Source organism: Macaca nemestrina, chromosome X (genome assembly GCF_043159975.1).
Source record: "Macaca nemestrina isolate mMacNem1 chromosome X, mMacNem.hap1, whole genome shotgun sequence".
In the NCBI taxonomy this organism is placed as follows: domain Eukaryota; kingdom Metazoa; phylum Chordata; class Mammalia; order Primates; family Cercopithecidae; genus Macaca; species Macaca nemestrina.
This window is the reverse complement of record NC_092145.1, coordinates 82,075,555-82,100,496: the sequence shown is the minus strand read 5'-3', so window position 1 is coordinate 82,100,496 and position 24,942 is coordinate 82,075,555. Positions and strand designations below refer to the sequence as shown.

At 37.6% G+C, this 24,942-nt stretch overlaps 1 protein-coding gene across 4 annotated transcripts in view; it reads right to left on the bottom strand.

The window, feature by feature from the left end:
* Positions 1-24,942, bottom strand: part of LOC105464743 (phosphorylase kinase regulatory subunit alpha 1) — a 130,686-nt gene that overhangs the window by 4,686 nt on the left and 101,058 nt on the right. For 2 of the 4 annotated variants that reach the window (XM_011712795.3, XM_011712797.3), the window contains 7 exons: positions 22,014-22,092; positions 21,744-21,873; positions 19,271-19,372; positions 18,309-18,424; positions 18,142-18,180; positions 9,203-9,373; positions 720-773 (listed from right to left, as the gene is read on the bottom strand). In XM_011712795.3, the coding sequence (XP_011711097.1) occupies positions 720-773; positions 9,203-9,373; positions 18,142-18,180; positions 18,309-18,424; positions 19,271-19,372; positions 21,744-21,873; positions 22,014-22,092 (691 nt within the window). The remainder of the gene's footprint in view (positions 1-719; positions 774-9,202; positions 9,374-18,141; positions 18,181-18,308; positions 18,425-19,270; positions 19,373-21,743; positions 21,874-22,013; positions 22,093-24,942) is intronic. The other 2 variants (XM_011712796.3, XM_011712798.3) reach the window with 1 other exon arrangement.

The window sequence follows — 24,942 nt, the reverse complement described above, 5'->3', positions numbered from 1 at the left end:
CATTAGCTTTCTGTACCTTTCCCCCAAGATCCTATCTGCAACAACCCCAGCATTTTTGAGAACTTTCTACTATTGAATCTTACTACTTCTATCATGCTAACACTAGCTCCTTTGTTGAATCTGTGTAAAAGCTAGTTTTTATAATTTTGGACAAAAAGGAAAATATAAAAGCATCTGATAATCTGTGTCTGTGGTTCATGGTAATGTTTTTCAACCATGGTTATATATCAGAATCATTCTACAGATTAAAAAAATACAGATGCTATGCTCACGTCCCATCCCTGGAGATTCTAATCCACTAAATTGGAAATTGGAACCCAGGTTACCCCAACATATAGTTGTAGCTAACAACCACTGGTTTATGTTCTAATGGTCTACAAACATCCTACTAGAGAAAGGTGGCAATGTGAAGGACGGGGCACATAAGAAGTCATGCATTGTTAGATTTCTATCCCTCTGCCTTATCTAACCCTCACAACACTCACATAAGCCAGCCTAACTTAAACAACCATTAAAAGAATTTGTCTTCATATAAAGTAATCCATAATTATTCTATAATATTATCTTTCAATTAAAAAATTCTCTTTTCTTCAAATGCATTTCATGTTCAGTTGATTTATAAAAGCATAGATCTGTCACTTTGAAAAGTAAGTGATCACTGGGATACTTTAGCCAGAAAAGTTATCAGTCACATAAATGTGCATGACAGAGACTCTTACCTCTCTAGTGGTAGAAGAAGGAAGGACAAACCCTTCCACAGAAAGTCCGTGACACTGCAAAACAGAAAATAAACCATGTCACCAAAAACCATATCATCAAGGATAGACTAACAACATGGAGGCTGTAAGGAGACACTGTATTTCTAAGTGTGCTTCATGTGGTATATGCTGAGTAATCACAGGCCAGCAAGGGGCTCTGCAGTCCAAGTGCCCTTGCCATGGGTTGTGATTCCTAAGTGCCGAGATGCAGGATTGGACTATAGGAGACCTAAGGTTCATCCTCTACTTAGGGAAATGGAATGGGTAGGAAAGTTCCATCTTTTGGGATAGACTAGTCCCAAATATTCAGAGACTATGTAGAAAGATATCATACTCGGTCCCAGGACCATCACAACCAGGCCTTTGAAAAAATTTTTAGGCCATAGGAAAAAACTCAAGACATGCATTTATTTATTTACTTATTTTTTAGCGAGCAGAAGTTTTTTTTTTTTAATCCTTGTATTTTTTTTTATTATTATACTTTAAGTTCTAGGGTACATGTGCACAACACACAGGTTGGTTACATATGTATACATGTGCCATTTTGGTGTGCTGCACCCGTTAACTCGTCATTTACATTAGGTATAGCTCATAAGGCTCTCCCTCCCCCCTCTCCCCACCCCACGACAGGTCCTAGTGTGTGATGTTCCCCACCCTGTGTCTAAGTGTTCTCATTGTTCAATTCCCACCTATGAGTGAGAACATGTGGTGTTTGGTTTTCTGTCCTTGCGATAGGGTTTGGTGAGCAAAAATTTTATTTACACGTTGCATCCATAAGCATATATATGTATTCTTGTACAATTAATTTCGAAAAATGTGTAAGAAATTACTATAATTTGTTAATAAACCAAAACACATATTAAAATCAAGGGATTTTAGGTAATTCATTTTGTGGTGTTCTCAGTACAAATGGTACACACCTGACTTGAAACATACAAAAAGTATAAACTACAGCAGTCCAAAATGCAAGTATTAATTTCATGGCACTCCGACAGCTATGAAATTTGTTTAACCCAACATGTATGCTTATCACAACATTCTATAAGAATTTTTCATCTGTGAATGTAGAGTTTGGATCACTTTTCAGAAATGGCAAGTACGCATTTTGCCATGTTATGATTAATAAAAAGGATGTTTATTAAAAACCTTGGGTCTCCATTCCAAGATGGCCAAATAGGAACAGCTCTGGTCTGCAGCTCCCAGCGTGATCAACACAGAAGATGGGTGATTTCTGCATTTCCAACTGAGGTATCTGGTTCATCTCATTGGGACTGGTTGGACATTGGGTGCAGTCCACAGAGGGAGAGCCAAAACAGGGTGGGGCATCGCCTCACCCGGGAAGCACAAGGGGTTGTGGGATTTCCCTTTCCTAGCCAAAGGAAGCCGTGACAGACTGTACCTGGAAAAATCGAGATATTCTCACCCAAATACTGTGCTTTTCCAATGGTCTTAGCAAATGGGACACCAGGAGATTATATCCCGTGCCTGGTTCGGCAGGTCTCATGCCCACCGAGCCTTGCTGACGGCTAACCCGGCAGTCTGAGATCGAACTGTAAGGCGGCAGCCTGGCTGGGGAAGGGGCGTCCACCATTGCTGAGGCGTGAGTAGGTAAACGAAGCTGCCAGAGAAGCTGGAACTGGGTGGAGACCACCTCAGCTCAGCAAGGCCTGTTGCCTCTGTACATTCCACCTCCTGGGGCAGGGCATAGCTGAACAAAAGGCAGCAGACAGCTTCTGCAGACTTGAAAGTCCCCGTCTGACAGCTCTCAAGAGAGCGGTGGTTCTCCCAGCATGGTGTTTGAGCTCTGAGAAAGGACAGACTGCCTCCTCAAGTGGGTCCCTGACCCTCCCGGGTAGCCTAACTGGGAGACATCTCCTAGTAGGGGTTGAATGACACCTCATATAGGCAGGTGCGCCTGAGACGAAGCTTCCAGAGGAAGGATCACGCAGCAGTATTTGCTGTTCTGCAGCCTCTGCTGGTGATAACCAGCCAAACAGGGTCTGGAGTGGACCTCCTGCAAACTCCAACAGACCTGCAGCTGAGGGACCTGACTGTTAGAAGGAAAACTAACAAACAGAAAGGAATAGCATCAACATCAACAGAAAGGACATCCACAACAAAACTCCATCTGTAGGTCACCAACATCAAAGACCAAAAGGTAGATAAAACCACAAAGATGGGGAGAAACCAGTGCAGAAAAGCTGAAAATTCTAAAAACCAGAGCGCTTCTTCTCCTCCAAAGGATTGCAGCTCCTCACCAGCAACGGAACAAAGATGGATGGAGAATGACTCTGAAGAGCTGACAGAAGTAGGCTTCAGTACCTGAAAGTGACAGGGAGAATGGAACCAAGTTGGAAAACACTCTTAAGGATATTATCCAGGAGAACTTCCCCAACCTAGCAAGGCAGCCCAACATTCAAATTCAGGAAATACAGAGAACACCAGAAAGATACTTCTCAAAAAGAGCAACACCAAGACACATAATTGTCAGATTCACCAAGGTTGAAACGAAGGAAAAAATGTTAAGGGCAGCCAGAGAGAAAGGTTGGGTTACCCACAAAGGGAAGCCCATCAGACTAACAGCGGATGTCTCAGCAGAAACTCTACTAGTGAGAAGAGAGTGGGGGCCAATATTCAACATTCTTAAAGAAAATAAATTTCAACCCAGAATTTCATATCCAGCCAAAGTAAGCTTCATAAGTGAAGGAGAAATAAAATCCTTTACAGACAAACAAATGTGGACAGATTTTGTCACCACCAGGCCTGCCTTACAAGAGCTCCTGAAGGAAGCAATAAACATGGACAGGAACAACCAGTACCAGTCACTGCAAAAATATGCCAAATTGTAAAGACTATCAATGCTAGGAAGAAACGGCATCAACTAACAAGCAAAATAGCTAGCTAACATCATAATGACAGGATCAAATTTACACATAACAATATTAACCTTAATGTAAATGGGCTAAATGCTCCAATTAAAAGACACAGACTGGCAAATGGGATAAAGAGTCAAGACCCATCAGTGTGCTGTATTCAGGAGACCCATCTCACGTGCAGGGACACACATAGGCTCAAAATAAAGGGATGGAAAAAGATCTGTCAAGCAAACGGAAAGCAAAAAAAAGCAGGGGTTGCAATCCTAGTCTCTGATAAAATAGACTTTAAACCACCAAAGATCAAAAGAGACAAAGAAGGCCATTGCATAATGGTAAAGGGATCCATTCAACAAGAAGAGCTAACTATCCTTAATATATATGCACCCAATACAGGAGCACCCAGATTCATAAAGCAAGTCCTTAGAGACCTACAAAGAGACTCAGACTCCCACACAATAATGGGAGACTTAAACAGCCCACTGTCAATATTAGACACATCAATGAGACAGAAGGTTAACAAGGATATCCAGGACTTAAACTCAGCTCTGCACCAAGCAGACCTAATAGACATCTATAGAACTCTCCACCCTAAACCAACAGAATATACATTCTTCTCAGCACCACATCGCACTTATTCCAAAACTGACCACATAGTTGGAAGTAAAGCACTTCTCAGCAAATGTAAAAGAACAGAAATCACAACAAACTCTCTCTCAGAACACAGTGCAATCAAATTAGAACTCAGGATTAAGAAACTCACTCAAAATGGCACAAATACATGGAAACTGAACAACCTGCTCCTGAATGACTACTAGGTAAATAACAAAATAAAGGCAGAAAGAAAGATGCTGTTTGGAACCAATGGGAACAAAGACACAAAGTACCAGAATCTCTGGGACACACTTAAAGCAGTGTGTAGAGGGAAATTTATAGCACTAAATGCCCACAAGAGAAAGCAGGAAAGATGTAAAATCGACACTGAAAAATCACAATTAAAAGAACTAGAGAAGCAAGAGCAAACACATTCAAAAGCTAGCAGAAGACAAGAAATAACTAAGATCAAAGCAGAACTGAAGGAGATAGAGACACAAAAAACCCTTCAAAAGATCAACTAATCCAAGAGTTGTTTTTTTGGAAAGATCAACAAAATTGATAGACCACTAGCAAGACTAATAAAGAAGAAAAGAGAGAAGAATCAAATAGACACAATAAAAAATGATAAAGGAGATATCACCACCAATCCCACAGAAATACAAAATACCATCAGAGAATACTACGAACATCTCTGTGCAAATAAACTAGAAAATCTAGAAGAAATGGATAAATTCCTGGACATATACACCCTCCCAAGACGAAACCAGGAAGAAATTGAATCTCTGAATAGACCAATAACGGGCTCTGAAATTGAGGCAATAATTAATAGCCTACCAACCAAAAAAAAGTCCAGGACCAGATGGATTCACAGCCAAATTCTACCAGAGGTATAAAGAGGAGCTGGTACCATTCCTTCTGAAACTATTCCAATCAATAGAAAAAGAGGGAATCCTCCCTAAGTCATTTTGTGAGGTCAACATCATCCTGATACCAAAGCCTGGCAGAGGCACAACAAAAAAAGAGAATGTTAGACCGATATGCCTGATGAACATCGATGCGAAAATCCTCAATAAAATACTGGCAAACCAAATCCAGCAGCACATCAAAAAGCTTATCCACCATGATCAAGTCAGCTTCATCACTGGGATGCAAGGCTGCTTCAACATACACAAATCAATAAACGTAATCCATCACATAAATAGAACCATCAACAAAAACCACATGATTACCTCAATAGATGCAGAAAAGGCCTTTGACAAAATTCAAAAACCCTTCATGCTAAAAACTCTCAATAAACTAGGTATTGATGGAACATATCTCAAAATAATGAGAGCTATTTATGACAAACCCACAGCCAATATCATACTGATTGGGCAAAAATTGGAAGCATTCCCTTTGAAAACTGGCACAAGAAAGGGATGTCCTCTCTCACCACTCCTATTCAACATAGTGTTGGAAGTTCTGGCCAGGGCAATCAGGCATGAGAAAGAAATAAAGGGTATTCAATTAGGAAAAGAGGAAGTCAAATTGTCCCTGTTTGCAGATGACATGATTGTATATTTAGAAAACCCCATTGTCTCAGCCCAAAATCCCCTTAAGCTGATAAGCAACTTCAGCAAAATCTCAGGATACAAAATCAATGTGCAAAAATCACGAGCATTCCTATATACTAATAATAGACAAACAGAGATCCAAATCATGAGTGAACTCCCATTCTCGATTGCTACAAAGAGAATAAAATACCTAGGAATACAACATAAAAGGGATGTGAAGGACCCTTTCAAGGAGAACTACAAACCACTGCTCAGTGAAATAAAAGAGGACACAAACAAATGGAAGAACATTCCCTGCTCATGGATAGGAAGAATCAATATCATGAAAATGGCCATAGTGCTCAAGATAATTTATAGATTCAATATCATCCCCATCAAGCTACCAATGACTTTCTTCAAAGAACTGGAAAAAACTGCTTTGAAGTTCGTATGGAACCAAAAAAGAGCCCGCATTGCCAAGTCAATCCTAAGAAAAAGAACAAAGCTGGAGGCATCATGCTACCTGACTTCAAACTATACTATAAGGCTACAGTAACCAAAACAGCATGGTACTGGTACCAAAACAGAGATATAGACCTATGGAACAGAACAGAGGTCTCAGAAATAACACCACACACCTACAACCATCTGATCTTTGACAAATCTGACAAAAAAAAGAAATGGGGGAAGGATTCCCTATTTAATAAATGGTGCTGAGAAAACTGTCTAGCCATATGTAGAAAGCTGAAACTGGATCTCTTCCTTACACCTTATACAAAAATTCATTCAAGATGGATTAAAGACTTAAATGTTAGACCTAAAACCATAAAAACTCTACAAGAAAACCTAGGCAATACCATTCAGGACATAGGCATGGGCAAGGACTTCATGACTAAAACACCAAAAGCAATGGCAACAAAAGCCAAAATGGACAAATGAGATCTAATTAAACTAAAGAGCTTCTGCACAGCAAAAGAAACTACCATCAGAGTGAACAGGCAACCTACAGAATGGGAGAAAATTTTTGCAATCTACCCATCTGACAAAGGGCTAATATCCAGAATCTACAAAGAACTTAAACAAATATACAAGAAAAAAAAAATCAAAAAGTAGGCAAAGGATATGAACGGACACTTCTCAAAAGAAGACATTTATGCAGCCAACAGACACATGAAAAAAATGCTCATCATCACTGGTCATCAGAGAAATGCAAATCAAAACCCCAATGAGATACCATCTCACACCAGTTAGAATGGCGATCATTAAAAAGTCAGGAAACAACTGGTGCTGGAGAGGATGTGGAGAAATAGGAACGCTTTTACACTGTTGGTGGGACTGTAAACTAGTTCAATCATTGTGGAAGACAGTGTGGTGATTCCTTAAGGATCTAGAACTAGAAATACCATTTGACCCAGCAATGCCATTACTGGGTATATACCCAAAGTATTATAAATCATGCTACTATAAAGACACATGCACACGTATGTTTACTGTGGCACTATTCACAATAGCAAAGACTTGGAACCAACCCAAATGTCCATCGATGATAGACTGGTTTAAGAAAATGTGGCACATATACACCATGAAATAGTATGCAGCCATAAAAAAGGATGAGTTCATATCCTTTGCAGGGACATGGATGAAGCTGGAAACCATCATTCTCAGCAAACTATCACAAGGACAGAAAACCAAACACGACATGTTCTCACTCATAGGTGGGAACTGAACAATGAGAACACTTGGTCACAGGGTAGGGAACATCACATACCAGGGCCTGTCATGGGGTGGGGGTCGGAGGGAGGGATAGCATTGGGAGAAATACCTAATGTAAATGATGGGTTGATGGGTGCAGTGGGCCAGCATAGCACATGTATACCTATGTAACGAGCCTGCACATTGTGCTCGTGTACCCTAGAACTTATAGTAATAATAAAAAAAATTTTTAAAAAACCTTTACAGAATTTAAAGAGTATTCACACAAATCAAATTTGTCGTTCCTAGCACACCAATACTTTTAGAATTTTAAAGTCATTTATAGAACTGGCTGTTGTTCCTTATTACAGTATTCAACAAAACTATCTGTCACTGGGTATAACTCTAAGTATCTTTATAACAATGCTTTCAGAAATGCCAGTTTTAATTACTGTACATTGCATGTTGTATATGAGAGATATTGGTTTATGAATGATTCAAAATAATATATTTTCATTTAAATTTTAAGTGCTTTTCTCTGAATATGAAGTCTTAATATGAAAATGAAATCAAGACATGCATTTATCAGACATGTATCATTACTACATTTTCTAGTTAAGGATCCCATCCCCCCATAAATACTCTTAGCCTGCTCTTGTTTTTCCATAGTACTTATTGTCTTTTAACATTCTAGATACTTTGCTTATTTACAGTTTATTATTTATAATTTGTTTCTTCCTAGTAGAATATAAGTTCAAGGAGAATGAAGATTATTATCTGTTTTGTTCTTTGCTGTATGGGCACATAGAACATTGCCATAATCCATGCATAACTGAAGAGATAAATTATATTTATCACCATTGTGCTATAGAAGTTAGCTGCAAAAAAAGCAAGTTCTCAGTACTCTTCAAAAGGAAGATTACCAGAGCCCATAGTCTGAGGAATCAACTTTTACCTTTCCAAAAGATCACCTGATTCTGTCCTTGGAAGAACATCAGTGCCCAGAGGGGAAAAAACATAACTTAAGGGTTTGAAGTCCTGGATGAAGTGAACTTCAGGTCCTTATTAAAGCCAATGATATAGAAAGTGGCACCTAAGACACTATGAAGGAGACCTATGCATGAGCACAATAGTCTACTTGGCCCTCTAAAACTGTCAACACCATAATAGTGTGACATGCCCTTAAATTTCTTTGGCCAAATAGGCCTTCAAAAAAAAAAAAATGTTGGTCACATCAAAGAGTCTCTGAACTATTACCATCATTATGACTTTGCATTTATTTAGTAATTTTCATCCAAGAAAAAATATAGGTAAGAGCTCCTAACACAAACTCCCCAAGTACTGCATTTGTTTTACTCTACTGATACTTGGTTATGAATAGCATGTTGCTACAAATAACATTTACAACCCTCCACAGCTACATAGAAAGTTAGCTCTTTAGTACCAAATTCATTTGATTAGCAGCAAATGTATCAATGTCCAACTGTGGCCAAAAGCAGAGAAGTGATGATTTTAAAAGTCCAATTTAGAAACAAGACTATGGCAACAATAATAGAAAGAGATTAAATTATTAATAATGCCACAATAACAAATCAACTGTTTCATTTTTATGTTTTCTTCTTGGTTTTGTCTATATGAGTTATGACTTTTACATAATTGCAGTGATTATATTACAGTCATGTCATCCCTGCCAAGGAGACTGAGAATTTCAAGTGGGAAAAATGAGACATCAACAATGTATTATGCTCACCTTCTGCAAAACTTTCCATACTTTTTGATAAAATCCAACTGGGACTCTATTCAGTGCCCCATCCAGCCTTCTTCGGCGTTGCCATTGACCTTGACGACTATCTTTAGATGACTGCTGATCATATGCACCAGGAAAGGACCCACTACTTGGAGTCATAGAGGTTCCAGGTGACTTGGAAGAGGAGAGGAAAGAACATCAATCAAAAGTTATCTCTGTTTCTATGATAAAGTCGTTGAACTTTATAGTGAACAATAAACATACTCTGCAGAATTATAAACCAAATATTAAGTGGAGCAGCAAAGATCAAGAGGTTATAGTGAAGCTAGTAGACTTATATGTAGCTAGCAGTGCTGTACGTTGGTATAATCCTTTTTGAAAGCAATCTGGTGATACATGAGAAGAGCCATAAAAATACTGATGATATGGGACGTTCTTAGCTGTCTCTTTACCCGATTATCTCTGTTAAACTTCTAGCTGGTCCTTGGTTTAGTTTGTTGCTCTCATGGGCCATAAGATGAGCCATAATAAATTTAAAATAGAAATCATACAAAGTATGTTCTCTAATCACAACATAATTAGAAGTCAGTAACAGAAAGAAATTAAGGAAATTTACAAATATGTGGAAATTAAACAACACACTTCTAAATAATAAATGCATTAAAAAATCACTAGCAAAATTAGAAAATAATGAAATGAATGAAAACAAAAGCACAACATAGCAAAACTTATGGGATGCAGCTAAAACAGCGCTTAATGAACAATTTATGTTATAAATGCCTGTATTAAAGAAAGGATAAATATCTCAAATCAATAAACAAACTTTCCATTTTAAGAAAGAAGAGCAAACTAAATTGAAAGCAAGCAGGGCCGGGCGCGGTGGCTCAAGCCTGTAATCCCAGCACTTTGGGAGGCCGAGACAGGCGGATCACGAGGTCAGGAGATCAAGACCATCCTGGCTAACACGGTGAAACCCCGTCTCTACTAAAAAATACAAAAAACTAGCTGGGTGAGGTGGCGGGCGCCTGTAGTCCCAGCTACTCGGGAGGCTGAGCCAGGAGAATGGCGTGAACCCAGGAGGCGGAGCTTGCAGTGAGCTGAGATCTGGCCACTGCACTCCAGCCTGGGCAAGAGAGCCAGACTCCGCCTCAAAAAAAAAAAAAAAAAAAAAAAAAAAAAAAAAAAAGAAAGCAAGCAGAAGGAAGGAAATAATGATTAGAGTGGAAAGAAATGAAATAGAGTCTAGAAACAAAATAGGGAAAGCATATGAACTCCCAATATTTTCCTATGAAAATATCAACAAAATAGACAAAGCTTTAGCTAGAAGGACCAAGAAAAAAAGAGGAAATAAAGACATCAATTCTGACCTTCAGAAAGAAAAAGGATTATGAGGACATACCATCTGAAGCCATATGCTGACAAATTACATAATCTCAATGAAACAGACAAATTCCTAGAAAGACACAAACTACCGAAACCAACTCAAAAAGAAAGAGAACATCTTAATAGACCTATTACAAACAAATATATCAAATTAGTAAGTACAAAACTTCCTACAAAGTATGGGTGCTTGGCTCGTGGTGCATGGGCATATGGCTCGTGCCTGTATTCCCAGCTACTTGGGAGGCTGAGGCAGAAGGATTGCATGAGCCCCAGAGTTTGAGACCAGCTTGGGTAATATCTTTAGACCCTGTCTCAAACGAACAAACAAATAAACAAACGTTCCCACATAGTAGTAAAGCCCACGCACAGATGGGTTAACTGGTTAATTCTACAAAACATTTAAAGAGGAATTAATACTAACTCTTCACAATCTCTTCCAAAAAAGAGAAGGGAACACTTCCCAACTCATTCTATGAGGCCAATATTACCCAGATACAAAATCAGACAAAGATGTTACTAGAAAACTACAGTTCAATATCCTTTATGAATATAGATGCAAAAATCCTCCACGAAATACTAGAAAACCAAATTCAGTGATATACTAAAAGGATTATACAACATGAAGTGGAACTTACTCCAGAAATTCAAGGCTGTTTTAACATCTGAACATCAATTAATGTAATACACTACATCAATATAATAAAAGTTAAAAAAAACACATCATCTTAATAGATACAGAAAAAAAAGGTAACAAAAATTCAACACATCTTCATGATAAAAACACTCAACAAACTAGGAACAGAAAGGAACCTCCCCAATCTAATAAATGTTAAGACTTTTTCCCTACAACAACCCACAGCTAACATCATAATGAGTGGTTGAAGACTGAAGCTTTCCCCCTGAAGATCAGAATAAGACAAGGATGCCCACTCTTATCACTTCTATTCAACATTTTACAGGAGGCTTGGGCCAGGGAGATTAAGTAAGAAAAGAAATAAAAGGCATCCAGATTGGAATGGAAGAAGTAAAAACTATGTGCAGATGACATGATCTTGTATATAGAAAGTTCTAAGGAATTCACTAACAAGCAACTACAACTAATAAATGAGTTCAGTAAAGTTTCATGATATAATATCAATAACAAAAATCAATTATATTTTACTTGAGTAGACATTTCACCAAAGATGATATACAAACAGCCACCACACACATGTGAAGATGCTCAACATCACTAATCATCATGGAAATGCGAATCAAACCACAATGAGCTATCACCTCACACCTGTTAGGATGCCCATGGTTAAAAACACCCAAAGATAACACATATTGGTGAGAATGTGAAGAAATTAGGACCCTTATACACCGTTGCTGGGAATGTAAAATGGTACAGCCACTATAGAACACATTATGGAGGTTCCTCAAAAATTAAAAATAGAACTACCATATAATTCAGCAATCTCACTTCTGGATATGTATCCAAAAGAATTGAAATCAGAATCTTGAAGAGACATTTGCATGCCCATGTTCAATGCAGCATTATTCACAATAGTCAAGATATGAAAACAACCTAAATGTATATCAACAACTGAATGGCAAAAGAAAATGTGGTAATACATAAAATGGAATATTATTCAGCCTTTAAAAAAGGAAAATTTGCAAAATATGACAGTGTAGATGAACCTGGAGGACACTATGCTATGAGAAATAAGCCAGTCACAAAAGAACAAATTCTGTATGATTCCAGTTGTGTAATGTATCTGAAACAGCCAGATTCTTAGAAGCAGAGAGTAGAACGGTAGTTGTCAGGGGCTAGGTAGAGGGGAAAATGGGAACTTGCTATTCAATGAGTATAAAGTTTCAGTTATGTAAGATGAAAATATTCTAGAGATCTACTGTACAACATCAAGCCTATAGTTAATGATACTGTATTGTACACTTAAAAAAACTTTTAGAGTAGATCTCATGTTACATGTCTTACTATAATAAAAAAATCAATTGAATTTGTAAACAACAGCAATCAACAATATTAAAATAAAATTAAGAAAACAATTCCATTTAAAATAACATTAAGAATAATAAAATATGTAGGAATAAATTTAACAAAAGAAGTCCAAAACAAATACTCTGAAAACTATAAAACATGTTGAAAGAAATTAAAGACCTAAATAAATTGAAATATAGTCCCATGTTCATGGGTCAGAAGACTTAACATTATCAAGATGGCAATATTTCAAAAACTGATCTACAGACTGAACACAATCTCTATCAACATACCAGCTGGGATCTTTGCAGAAATTCACAAGCTGATCCTAACATTCATATTTAAAAAGAAGACTGAAGTTGGAGAGCTCACACTTCCTGATTTCAAAATTTGCTCTAAAGCTATCAAAACTACAAAACTATCAAAACTGTGTCATACTGGTATAGAATAGGCATGTAGATCTATGGAATCGAACAGGGAGTTCAAAAATAAACCGTTGTATTTTGGTCAATTAATTTTCAACAAGGATGCCAAGATAATTAAATGAGGGAAAAATAGCCTTTTCAACAAATGGTGCTGGAACAGTGACATCTACATGCAAAAGAATGAAGTTGAACTCTCTACCTTATACCACACACAAAAATTAAGCCCATTGTGCAGAAAAGAGTTAAGACAGTAGGCCAGAACTGCTATTCTTGGAAAGGCCTGCTTACAAGGTTGGCCCTTGGCTGGCATTTGGAAACTTAGAAACTTGGATTCTGGGAGAGTTCTCACCATTCCCAGAACTAATAACAGTGACTTACCACACCTAAACTCTACAAACGCTATGGTTTACATTGAACGTTTGCTTTCTTTCTGGGAGTCCAGAGTTTTGGTACATGGCAGACAGAGGTTGTTTATGGACCAGCCCTCAACAAGAACAATGGGTGCTGAGTATTTAATGAGCTTCCTTGGTTGGCAGTGACATCTTGTCACAACTCATTGCTGGGTGACTCCACTGACAGAGTACTCTGGAAGCTTGTGTCTGTTTTCCCTAGACTTTGACCAATGACTCTTTTACATCTTTTTTTAACTTTTGTAGGTACGTAGTAGGTTTATATATTTATGAGGTATGAGACACTTTATTACAGGCATACAATGCATAATAACCACATCAGGGTAAATGGGGTATCCATTATCTCAAGCATTTATCCTTCCTTTGTGTTACAAACAACCTAATTACACTTTTTATTATTTTAAAATGTACAATAAATTATTGTTGACTGTAGTTTGCACTATGCCCAATGCATCTTGTACCCTTTTGGTGTAATAAACCGTAGCAGTGGGTATGACTATATGCTGAGTCCTATGAGTCCTCCTAGTGAATCATTAAATCTGAGGGTGATCTTGGGGACCCCTCCATACATAATCATAGACCTAAATAAAACAGCTAACTCTATAAAACCCTTAGAACACAAATAGGAATAAATCTTTGTGACCTTGGATTAGGCAAAGCCTTCTTAGATATGACACCAAAAACATCATGAGTAACAAAAGAAAAATAGACAAACTGGACTTTGTCCAAATTAGAAACTTTTGTTGTTCAAAGAATACCATTAAGAGAGTAAAAAGACAACCCACGGGATGGGAGAAAATATTTGCAAATTACATATCTTAAAAGGGACTTGTATCCAGAATATATAAAGAATCCTTGCAACTCAACAATAAAAAGACAAAAAAAAATTAAAATAGGCACAAATGTGAACTGACATTTCTCTAAAGAAGATAAACAAATGGCCACTGGGCACGAGAAAAGATGCTCATTATCATTAGCTATTAGGGAAATGCAAATCAAAACCACAATGAGATACCAGTTCACACCCACCAGGATGGCTATAATAAAAAAGATAGACAATTGTAAGGGTTGGTGAAGATGTGAAGAAACTGGAACTCTCATACATTGCTGATGGGAATGTAAAATGGTACAGCCAGTTTGGACATGTCTGGCAGTTCTTCAGAATGCAAAACATAGTTACCATATGACCCAGCACTTCCACTCCTAGATATATATCCAAAAGAAGTGAAAACATTTGTCCATACAAAAACTTGTACATGAAGGTTCATTGTAGAATTATTCATAGTAGCCAAAAAGTGGAAACAATCCAGGTGTCCATCAACGGATGAATGGATAAATGTGGTACATTAATTTAATAGGATATTATTCACCAATGAAAAAAATAAACTTTTGATACATACTAAAACATAATGAACCTTGAAACAATTATACTAAGTAAAGGATAAAATACATTGGGCAAAGTGGTTAACAGTTTAAATTCAGAAATAAATATAAGATAGAAGATAACATAAATACTTTCTGAGAAAATAACTTCTCACATTTTAATTTGGGCCAAATGCCTAAATCACCAACCAATGCAATGTAAAAGAGAAAAGAGCCCCCAAACATTTCTATTGGCAAGTGATTATCGCACTGATCTGTTGAGTAGATGAACTGCCATTTAATTCATCTTCACTGTCTTGTTTATACCACCAAGATTCTAGGCTGTTGATTGTGAGGTCAAACCAGAAAGGGTATAGATCTGATAAAGTACAATTCAGACTGTTTTCCAAAGCCAAATATCAATCATTTTGAGTTTTTAAATTTTCTTCTATACCCCTGTCCTATATTAATGTGGATATGATAGAGTTGGCCAAGTCTTATTAGTTCATTACAGGGTATTTGATTAAGGTTAACCAAAATACTAATATTGTTTCCAACAATTTTCCATTTTTTGTTTGGTTATTGTCTAGCCTAAATCTCTTCAGCTTGAGAAATCTGAAATCATAGGCCATTATGAGTCTTTGATTTAAACCAAATAAATTTAATTAGAGGTCAGTCTTCCTAAATTGGAAGCTTCATGAGGGCAAGGACCACATCCATTTTGTTCACAGTACCTGGCACAAAACTGGCACTCAATATTTACTAAATGAATTCATAATCAGAAGAATAGCTAACCCAGTGGTTTTCAAACTTAAAAATTCATCAGAATCATATAAATAAAACTGATTACTGGGCCTTATCCCCAGTCTTTCTGACTCAGTGTACTCAGGGTGGGACCAAGAATTTATACTTAACCAATAATTGAATTTCGTTTTCTGAAATCGAAAAGAGGTTGGAGTTGAACTCCCTTCCCTACCTTATTGGAAAATAAATGAAAATATTCACCCCCATATATGAAATTGCTGTATACTTACTTTAATTCTTGATTAATTTTGTTTTTCTTTTTAGTCAACCAGTATATGCCATGATTTATATAAGAGCATATTCAAAGCACATGTGAATGGCATATATGAGAAGATCACAGCAGTTACCAGAAAAGATGGTGACATTAAATCTATACCGAGGGGATGACCACCATTGGACTATGAGAACAAATTGAGAAAATAAAATTTTAAAACTATGAGGCCAGGAAACAATTATTTGTACTTTTACGTCACTAGTGGAGTAAAAATACAGACTATTTCAGTATGTAGTCAGCACAAAATCATTAAAAAGCTGATGAAATAGCTTTACTCTAGAAGCCATGGTGAAGGGAAAAGAAATAAAAATACCCTTATAATTTTTTTTCCATAATAAGAAAAGAGGGCATTTTTGAGTGATAGGGAAAAAATGGCTTAGAACAATACAAAATACCAGACAGGCAGGTGAGGATGGAAGTTAATATTTAGAAATAAGAAAGTAATGCAAATTTAGGACTCTCAATCCTCTAAATTACAGTCCTAGTGATTTTGTCTCCCTTGAAAACCTGTAGGTAGTGAATGTGTAGAAAAAACTTAAATGATGTAGTTGAGTAGGTCAAGTCTCAACATCATATTAATCTAGCTGGGAACATGTACTTCAAGTTGTAAATACATAATGAACTTAAAAGTAATACTGAGTGACAATCAACAATTATAAAATGTTTATCCAATAACTCTCAACCAAATCAAAGATTATTTACTAATAATGCCAGTGTAACTAACTATTCAGTACTGAATGTAGTTCTTTCACGTTTCAAATAGGAAAATGTTCAGATTATTCAAATTATTTGAGAACACTGTGAAGTGAACACAAGGCCCTTTCTTATTCCATTTTCATACTTATTCTTGCATAAATATAAACGCCATAGGGTATTTGATGGGTGTACTCAAGTTACCTCAGATTAAGCTTCAAGCATTGGCTCACTGTCTTTCTAAAGGGTTTCTAATTTCTTTTTAAAAAACCAAATAGTAAGGTGGTGTCATGCCTTAGTCCCAAGCCATTCTGGAAACTGAGGTAGAAGGAGTGCATGAATCCAAGATTTTGTGCCTGTGAATAGCCACTGCACTCCAGCCTGGACAACACAGTGAGACCCCAGTGCTAAAAAACTTTAAAAAAAGAAACAAAAACTAAAAATAAAACTCCAAATTTCCATTTCACCTCTCCTCTTCTGGAGGTGTTTCTATACTGCAAGCTATCATAATTCTATTCTGAAAATAGGAGGAGTAGTTTTAAGTAGTTTTAAACTTTTCATAAAATGTGCTTCTAGGAGAGGCCAAATCAGTAATTTCTCAACTTGGAGATCTTGAAACCACATGACTTCCTAGAGTTTTAAAAATAAGCTATGGAAGATTTTGTTAACTATTTCCTTGTATAATGCAACCACTCTCTATTCTCACCTGCAGGAAAAATTAAGAGACTACAACATGGTATTTAGTGACTCCCACTATCTCCCAGACTGATTTAGATGTTTCTCCCTCTACGTGTCCACAACACCTTTTGTATATCTTGTTAAAGAAAAAATTATTCAGTGATACTTGTTAAAGCACAGTAAGGAAGACTTTATTCAGGACCATTGTTAATAGGTGCAGAACCATTGCAACGAGATCTTGCAGTAAGGGAGAAAGATTGGGCTCCCCTCTGAATATAACATAAGCAAGTGGGAATTTATAGCCAAGGGGTGGAAAAATTACTAAGAGAGAAACATCAGAGGTAGAGAGGATTCTGGCTAAACCATTCTAACAGGATTTTTGCTGAAGACAGGCCAGGGTGACTGGACATCACCTGAGGGTGGTAGAAGATGGGGAGCCTGATCAGATATCAAGGATGATAAGATATCGAGGATAGGGGTTTCTGGCTAAACTGACTTAGCAGGGTTCTCTTGCTAAAGCTGGATTTTACAAGAAAGCGCACAAATGGGCGTAGGAAAAGGTTCAGAAGCCAACCTAAACTCTGGCCAAGCAAAAACTCTTTGCTTGAAGTCTACATCTTGTTTTATAAAGAAAATTAATTCCAAAATTACATCAGTCCTAATAACAGAATCCAAAATTACATCAGTCCTAATAACATAAACTCAGGGTTTCAAGTTCTTGTTATCAGATGCAAGTTACTTTCCTTCTAAAATCAGCAAATTACTTTGGTCCAGAAAAAGGAAAGCTGTCTGCAAAATGACTGTTATAAAGGCAATTCAAACAATCTACTCCAAGACTTGTTATCTTATTTGTAAAAAGGCCATGAGCTCATGCATGTTATATAGAACTAAAGGTAAGTTAAACCATGTTAAATGATCCCTAGTTGTTTCACCTGACTCTCAGCTGAGATTGACAGTCTACGAAATTCCACCTGAAAAATAAATGGCTCAAATTAAACTCAGAATGTGAAACAAAATAAATGACCCAACAAAGTCTGATTCCAAAAGAATGTTCTTAAACGTGGCAATATCCCAGCTAATGTCCCAAGTAGTATCTTACCTGCTTTATCTCACTTTTTAACTGCATGATCCCAGTTCGTTCTGTTTTGGTTGCTCCAACAGCACCAATCTCGTGGATAGAAATAGCAGGACTGACATTTGAATCAGTGGGACGAACTACATAGTATGAGAGATTACAGAGAAAGAGAGAGGATAATAAGGTTCAATTTCTTCCCCATCACATTAAAAAAAAACTTTCATATATATCCTTATTTTTAACTTAATTTAAAAATGATAACCTTGCTATTTGAAATGTGGTCCATGGACCAGCAGCATCAGTACCACCTAGGAGCTTGTTAGTAGAATCTCAGGTCCCACCCCAGATCTACTGAATCAAAATGTGCATTTTAGCAAGATCCCCCGCTTGAAACACACTGCTTTTTAACCTTCTTTTACCACTCTAAGGTCTGACATCCATCCATCTGACCGTATATATCTACTTACCCTAACCCTGAAAGTTGAGCATGAGAGATGACCGCTTTTCATTGGCTCTGCTGCTTTAGGTATGCAATGCCAAATCCAACCAAAACCACAAATGCAGGTGGACTATTAATTTGTAAGTTTAAACTTGAAAGGGTTACATTAGAAGTACCGTAAGCAGCTACACACATAATACAATACTGTAAGAGCTACTGGATTATTGCCAATTAGAATATAAGAAAGTTTCAGATGATATGGGTTGCTAGTTGTCCTAAAGTGGAGACTTAAGATAATGTGAGGGAATGCATTAAACAGTTAAAAATGAAACATGATAATAATCAATCCACTTAGTTGATATATCATTTAAGGAAAAATACAGTGGTTTCCAAATCTTGCTCCAGAAGACAGCTTGGTTTCTGTTTTATATATTGGAGTTTATTTATTTGGGGCAAAAGGTTCCTGTGATGAAGGAAAAACATTTTAAAACCAATGAGACACTTAAACAAAACAGTATGAAATGAAACTGCAGTTATTCAATCTCACCGCTTCGTTCCACTCCAAACTCCTTGCCGCTGAGAATGTGATGCAGGAGATTCTTCATGGCCGAAGGACTGAGATTCATCAGGCCCTCCGTGGCTTCCTCAGCTAGTCAGCAGAAATGTTAGAACAGAAGGACTTCTAATTTGCCTGCCATGCCCTCTCTATACTTTCTCTATTTCTTTTCTTGCTTAGAATTTCTGAGTCACTTGATTGGAAGAACAGAATTACAAAATAAATTGCTAGCACCCTACTGCTTAGGTATTCTTCCTTCCACAGATTCTTTTTTTTTTTTTTTTTTTTGAGACGGAGTCTTGCTCTGCCGCCCAGGCTGGAGTGCGGTGGCCGGATCTCAGCTCACTGCAAGCTCCGCCTCCCGGGTTCCCGCCATTCTCCTGCCTCAGCCTCCCAAGTAGCTGGGACTACAGGCGCCCGCCACCTCGCCCGGCTAGTTTTTTGTATTTTTTAGTAGAGACGGGGTTTCACCGTGTTAGCCAGGATGGTCTCGATCTCCTAACCTCGTGATCCGCCCGTCTCGGCCTCCCAAAGTGCTGGGATTACAGGCTTGAGCCACCGCGCCCGGCCCCTTCCACAGATTCTTAATTATTTAAGGACTGACTATCCAATTTGTGGATTAGCGAGGTAACTGATTTTTTCTTCGCCCTGCTTCCACACCATTAGGATACTTAGTAAAATCTTTATTTGAAGGTGAGAAGAATGAAAGAATAACAATGGAACTGGAGGTCATTCAGAGAAAGGCAATGAATGTATATATGCAGATAGGCTAAAATAATTTAAACTTCTCAGCCTAGAAATAATAGAGACTTAAGAGATATAGATTTGAATCCATGAAATTATGAATATAAGAGGATAACCTGAACATGTTAATCAACTTCATACATTTATTAAAAGTTGACTACGTGCAGGTCATCATTTTAAGTAACATTAGTACAAGCAGGTATGTGACATGATACCTAATCTTGAGAGTCTGACTATCTCTTTGGGAGTGATGGAACATGTAAACATGATAAACAATAAAACATTGCATATTCTATGTGCCAAATGAGAGGTATAGACAATAATTGCCTTTGAAATCAATGGAGACATCTCACTCTCCAAGGACTGGAACTGACAAAATTAGTGGGAAGTACTGTGGGAGTAGAAGATAAAGGTCAGACTGTTGAGGGTATTAAATATCAGACCCAGGGATCTTGACTTTATCCTATAAGGAATAAAGAGCCATGGTTTTCATGAATCCACAGGAAAACAAGAAATATAACAGGCAATTAAGGAAAAGTGAATATTCAGGGACTTATCCCTTATTAAGGTTTATTATTGAGCAATCACACCCTCTCGCAAAACATCCCTTGATACCACATCTAGAGAATACTATATAATGTTTATCTATAACAATGTACTGAACTGGAAATCATTTGCAATCAGGTGGACTCAGACTCAAATTCCACTATTTACTAGCTATGTTACTTTGGGGATGTTAGGTAACCTTGAGTTTCAGTTTCATTATTGGTAAAAGTGACACAATACTACCTTCTTCTCCAGAGGATTCTTGTAAGGATTAAATGATACAATATCTATAAACTTAAAGCAAAAAGCACAGTCTCTGGAATATGGTAGGTATAAAATAACTGCTAGCTCTCTTCCGTCAAAGGGTTACTTAAATATAAATTATCTCATGTGTTTGAGTTCGGTTTGACTCAAACTGATAAATTTAGCTACTTGTTAACAGCTCGATTACGAGCCTTTTGGGGGAAATTTAACAGAAAGAATGGCTAAAATTGAGTTTTACAACTTTGATTTTATTTTTCTGTACCTCCCTATCTGTATTATTTTGCAATTCTTGTTGAAATCAAACAAATACTAATGGAATAAGGAGTCATGCCATAGGGGTCCATTTTTCCCCTTCACACTTTATACCATTTTGCCCTACAGCTTTTACAGGCCCCAACTATTCTTCTAACTAAAACTTTTATCTTGCCAAATACACCTATAGTTAATTTCAAAGAGAGTCTTGTCAGATAGATGTTAATGAAAATGTCATCTTCCTTTATTCAATCATGATGGTGACTAGACAGAATACTGACACCATGATCCACTGATGTTGTGACTCATTCTTGGTGTACAGATGCTCCACTGCCTAAATCTGAACCCAACCCAATCTGTCACACTCAAGTACTCTCCAGAGTTAGAGAAATGAAGTTAGCAAAGAGTGATAAGTTAAGAAGGATTTGGAGTGGAGTCCCCAGGAGATGGCATTCGGAATCTGCAGAACTGATACACAAATGTGTCATCATATCAGCTCCTTGACTTGCATAAATAGTGACTAACAGGGGAACAAGGCTGCCATATCCAGCTTGAGCTATGGATAAAAATGTTTTAGCTTTCTTTCTTTCTTGATTCCGAACTCTATAAACCTACATCAAAAGTGAATTCTACCTAAAACAGTTACTGAATTAAGTACCTGAGCATCGAAGGGAGTGGGCCAGTTCTGTTGCCATAACTTGTATGATCAGACCAATTCGAAGTCGAAACATTTCAGCAAAGAGGCCAGGCTGGGTTCGAATATACATGGCTAGATATACCATTATTTCCTGCACACAGAGTAGATATAGACAAAAATAATGGCCCAGGTCTCACAACGCCTATTTTGTTGTCTTTGGAAATCGCTAGATCAATTGAAAACAAACTTTAAAATATCAATCACCAGATTAGCCTTTACAATTCTTCTCACCTGTGTAAGGATTGAAATGCTCATATCCCCTTCACTGGCTTCATCTATCAGCTGAGTGAGCACCTCATAGGGCAGAGGTCTGAGGAAGAAGACAGTGAAGAAAGACAATATTCTACAACCACTTAATCTTAAATATGCTGAAAAAATGAAGCAACTTTATCCAAGTCCACATCACTGCCTCAACATTTCATCATGACCAACAGCATTCTGATTCTTTCAAACTTCAGAGCTCTTTCATTGCCTCCTGAAACCACTGTGGCCCATATCAACTTAGAGGAGCTCTGCTCTCCTCTCTCTAAACCTGGATTCTCTTCCTCCTTCAAAATTTATTTAAAACTCACACCGTGATGTCCTTCTAGACTAGTCTTTCATAGTTAGCTTTGAACATTTGACAAGTAACTATTATGACTACAAAGTACTAAATTAACTTTAAGCTGTGCTTTTTTTGGTAATACACAATATTTCTACATATTTACGGGGTACATCTGATGTTTTGTTACATACATAGGATGTGTAATGATCAAGTCAGGGTACTTATGGTATCCATCACCTTGAGCATTTACCATTTCTTTTAGCTGGGAACATTTCAAGTCCTCTCTTCTAGTTATTTTGAAATATACAATACATTGTTGTTAACAATAGTCACCCTACTCTGCTACTGAACATTAGAATGTATTCCTTCTTTAACCAACATCTCTTCAGCATCCCACCCCCACAATGGAATACTAGCTGTGCCTTTTTGAAACCATTTTATTATTTTACAATCACAGTTGATAGAGTTGTTTGATTTTCTATAGTTTCAATTCACATACGAGCACACACACACACACACACACACAGGTATACACCCATCCTCCCACACTTCTGATTCTCCTGCTGACACAAAGTACTCTGGGGCATGAACCATGCCATCATCTTCTTTGGACTGCCTACAGTGTCACAAAACTGATACAAAAAAGATTACTTTTTCCAGAAGCAAGATTTTATGGGTTGAATTGTGTCCTCGCCTCAAATTCTTTTCTTTAAATTTTTTTAATTTTTAATTTTTGTGGGTATATAGTAGGTGTATATATTTCTGGGGTGCATGAGATATTTTTATACAGGCATTTGACATGTAATAATCAAATCAGGGTAAATGGGGTATCTATCTCATCAAGCATTTATCTTTTGTGTTACAAACAATCCAATTACACTCTTGCAGTTATATTTAAATGCACAATTAAATTATTTTGACCATAGTCTCCCTATTGTGCTATCAAATACGAGATCTTATTCATTCTCTCCAACTACTTTTTGTACCCATTAACCATCCCCACCCCCAACCCATAACCCCTGCTACCCTTCCCAGTCTTTTAGTAACCATCATTCTACTTTCTATCTCCATGAGTTCAATTGTTTTGATTTTTAGTTCCCACAAATCAGTGAGAACATGTGAACTTTGTCTTTCTGTGTCTGGCTTATTTCACTTAACAAAATGACCTCCAGTTCCATCCATGTTGTTACAAATGACAGGATCTCATTCTTTTTTGTGTCTGAATAGTACTCCCTTTTGTATATGTACCATATTTTCTTGATCTATTCATCTACTGATGGACACTTAGGTTGCTTCCATATCTTGGCTATTGTGAATACTGATGAAATAAACGCAGGAGTGCAGATATCTCATCAATGTACTGATTTCCTTTCTTTTGGGTATATACCTAGCAGTGGGATTGCTGGATCATATGGCAGCTCTATTTTTAGCTTTTTCTCAGGAACCTCCAAACTGTTCACCATAGCAGTTGTACTAATTTACATTCTTACCAACAATACATGAGGGTTCCCTTTTCTCCACATCCTTGCCAGCATTTGTTATTGCCTGCCTTTTGGATAAAAGCCATTTTAACTGGGGTGAGATGATACTTCATTGTAGTTTTGATTTGCATTTTTCTGATGATCAATGATGTTGAGCATCTTTTCATATGTCTGTCATTTGTATGTCTTCTTTTGAGAAATGTCTATTCAGACTATTTGCCCATTTTTAAAGCAGACTATTAGATTTTTTTTCCTATAGAATTGTTTGAGCTCCTTATATATTCTGGTTATTAATCCCTTATCAGATGGGTAGTTGGCAAATATTTTCTCCAATTTCACCTTTCCAATTTGCTTTAAATGCCGAATGACTGACTGTAGAATGGTTGATGCTGAGTTCTTTGGCAGTTTCTCGTGTAGTTGTGAGAGGATCAGCTTCAACGATAGCTCTCAATTGGTCATTGTCAACTTTCGACGGCTGGCCACTATGCTCCTCATCTTCAAGGCTCTTGTTTCCTTTGCAAAACTTCTTCAAACACCACTGCACTGTACGTTTGTTAGCAGTTACTGGGCCAAATGCCAGGCCTATAATCGGGGACCTCAAGAACCTGCTTTGTGCTCTACCCCACTGTGGCCAACCTGGTACCTAAGCTGCAAGACAAAGTCCCCTTTTCTCTTCCATCTCCTTTTCTTGAGCATAAGGAGTCTCTCCATATACCCACCACAGCTGGGCATGTGTTTGGTCACACCTGGAACCAGAATGTCTCAGAGTCTCACTCAAGGCCCATGGCCAAGTACTACCTAGTCACTGTGCTGATTGTTCAGGGCCCAAGGGCTCTTTAGTCAGTACGTGATAAATCCTGCCAAAACTGGGTCCTTCCCTTCAAAGTAGCAGGTTCCCTTCTGATGCAAGGTGTGTGTCAAAATGTCATCCAGGAGCTAGGGCCTGGAATGGGAGTCTGATGCCTCTGCCTGGTGCCCTATCCTACTGTGGCTGAGCTGGTATCCAACTTGCAAGATAAAGTCCTCTTTACTCTTTCCTCTCCTCTCAAGTGGAAGGAAGGATTCTCTCCCAGAGTTGTACTATCTGGAGTTGGAAGAGGGGTGGCACAAGCACTCCTTTGCCCACCCTAGCTGA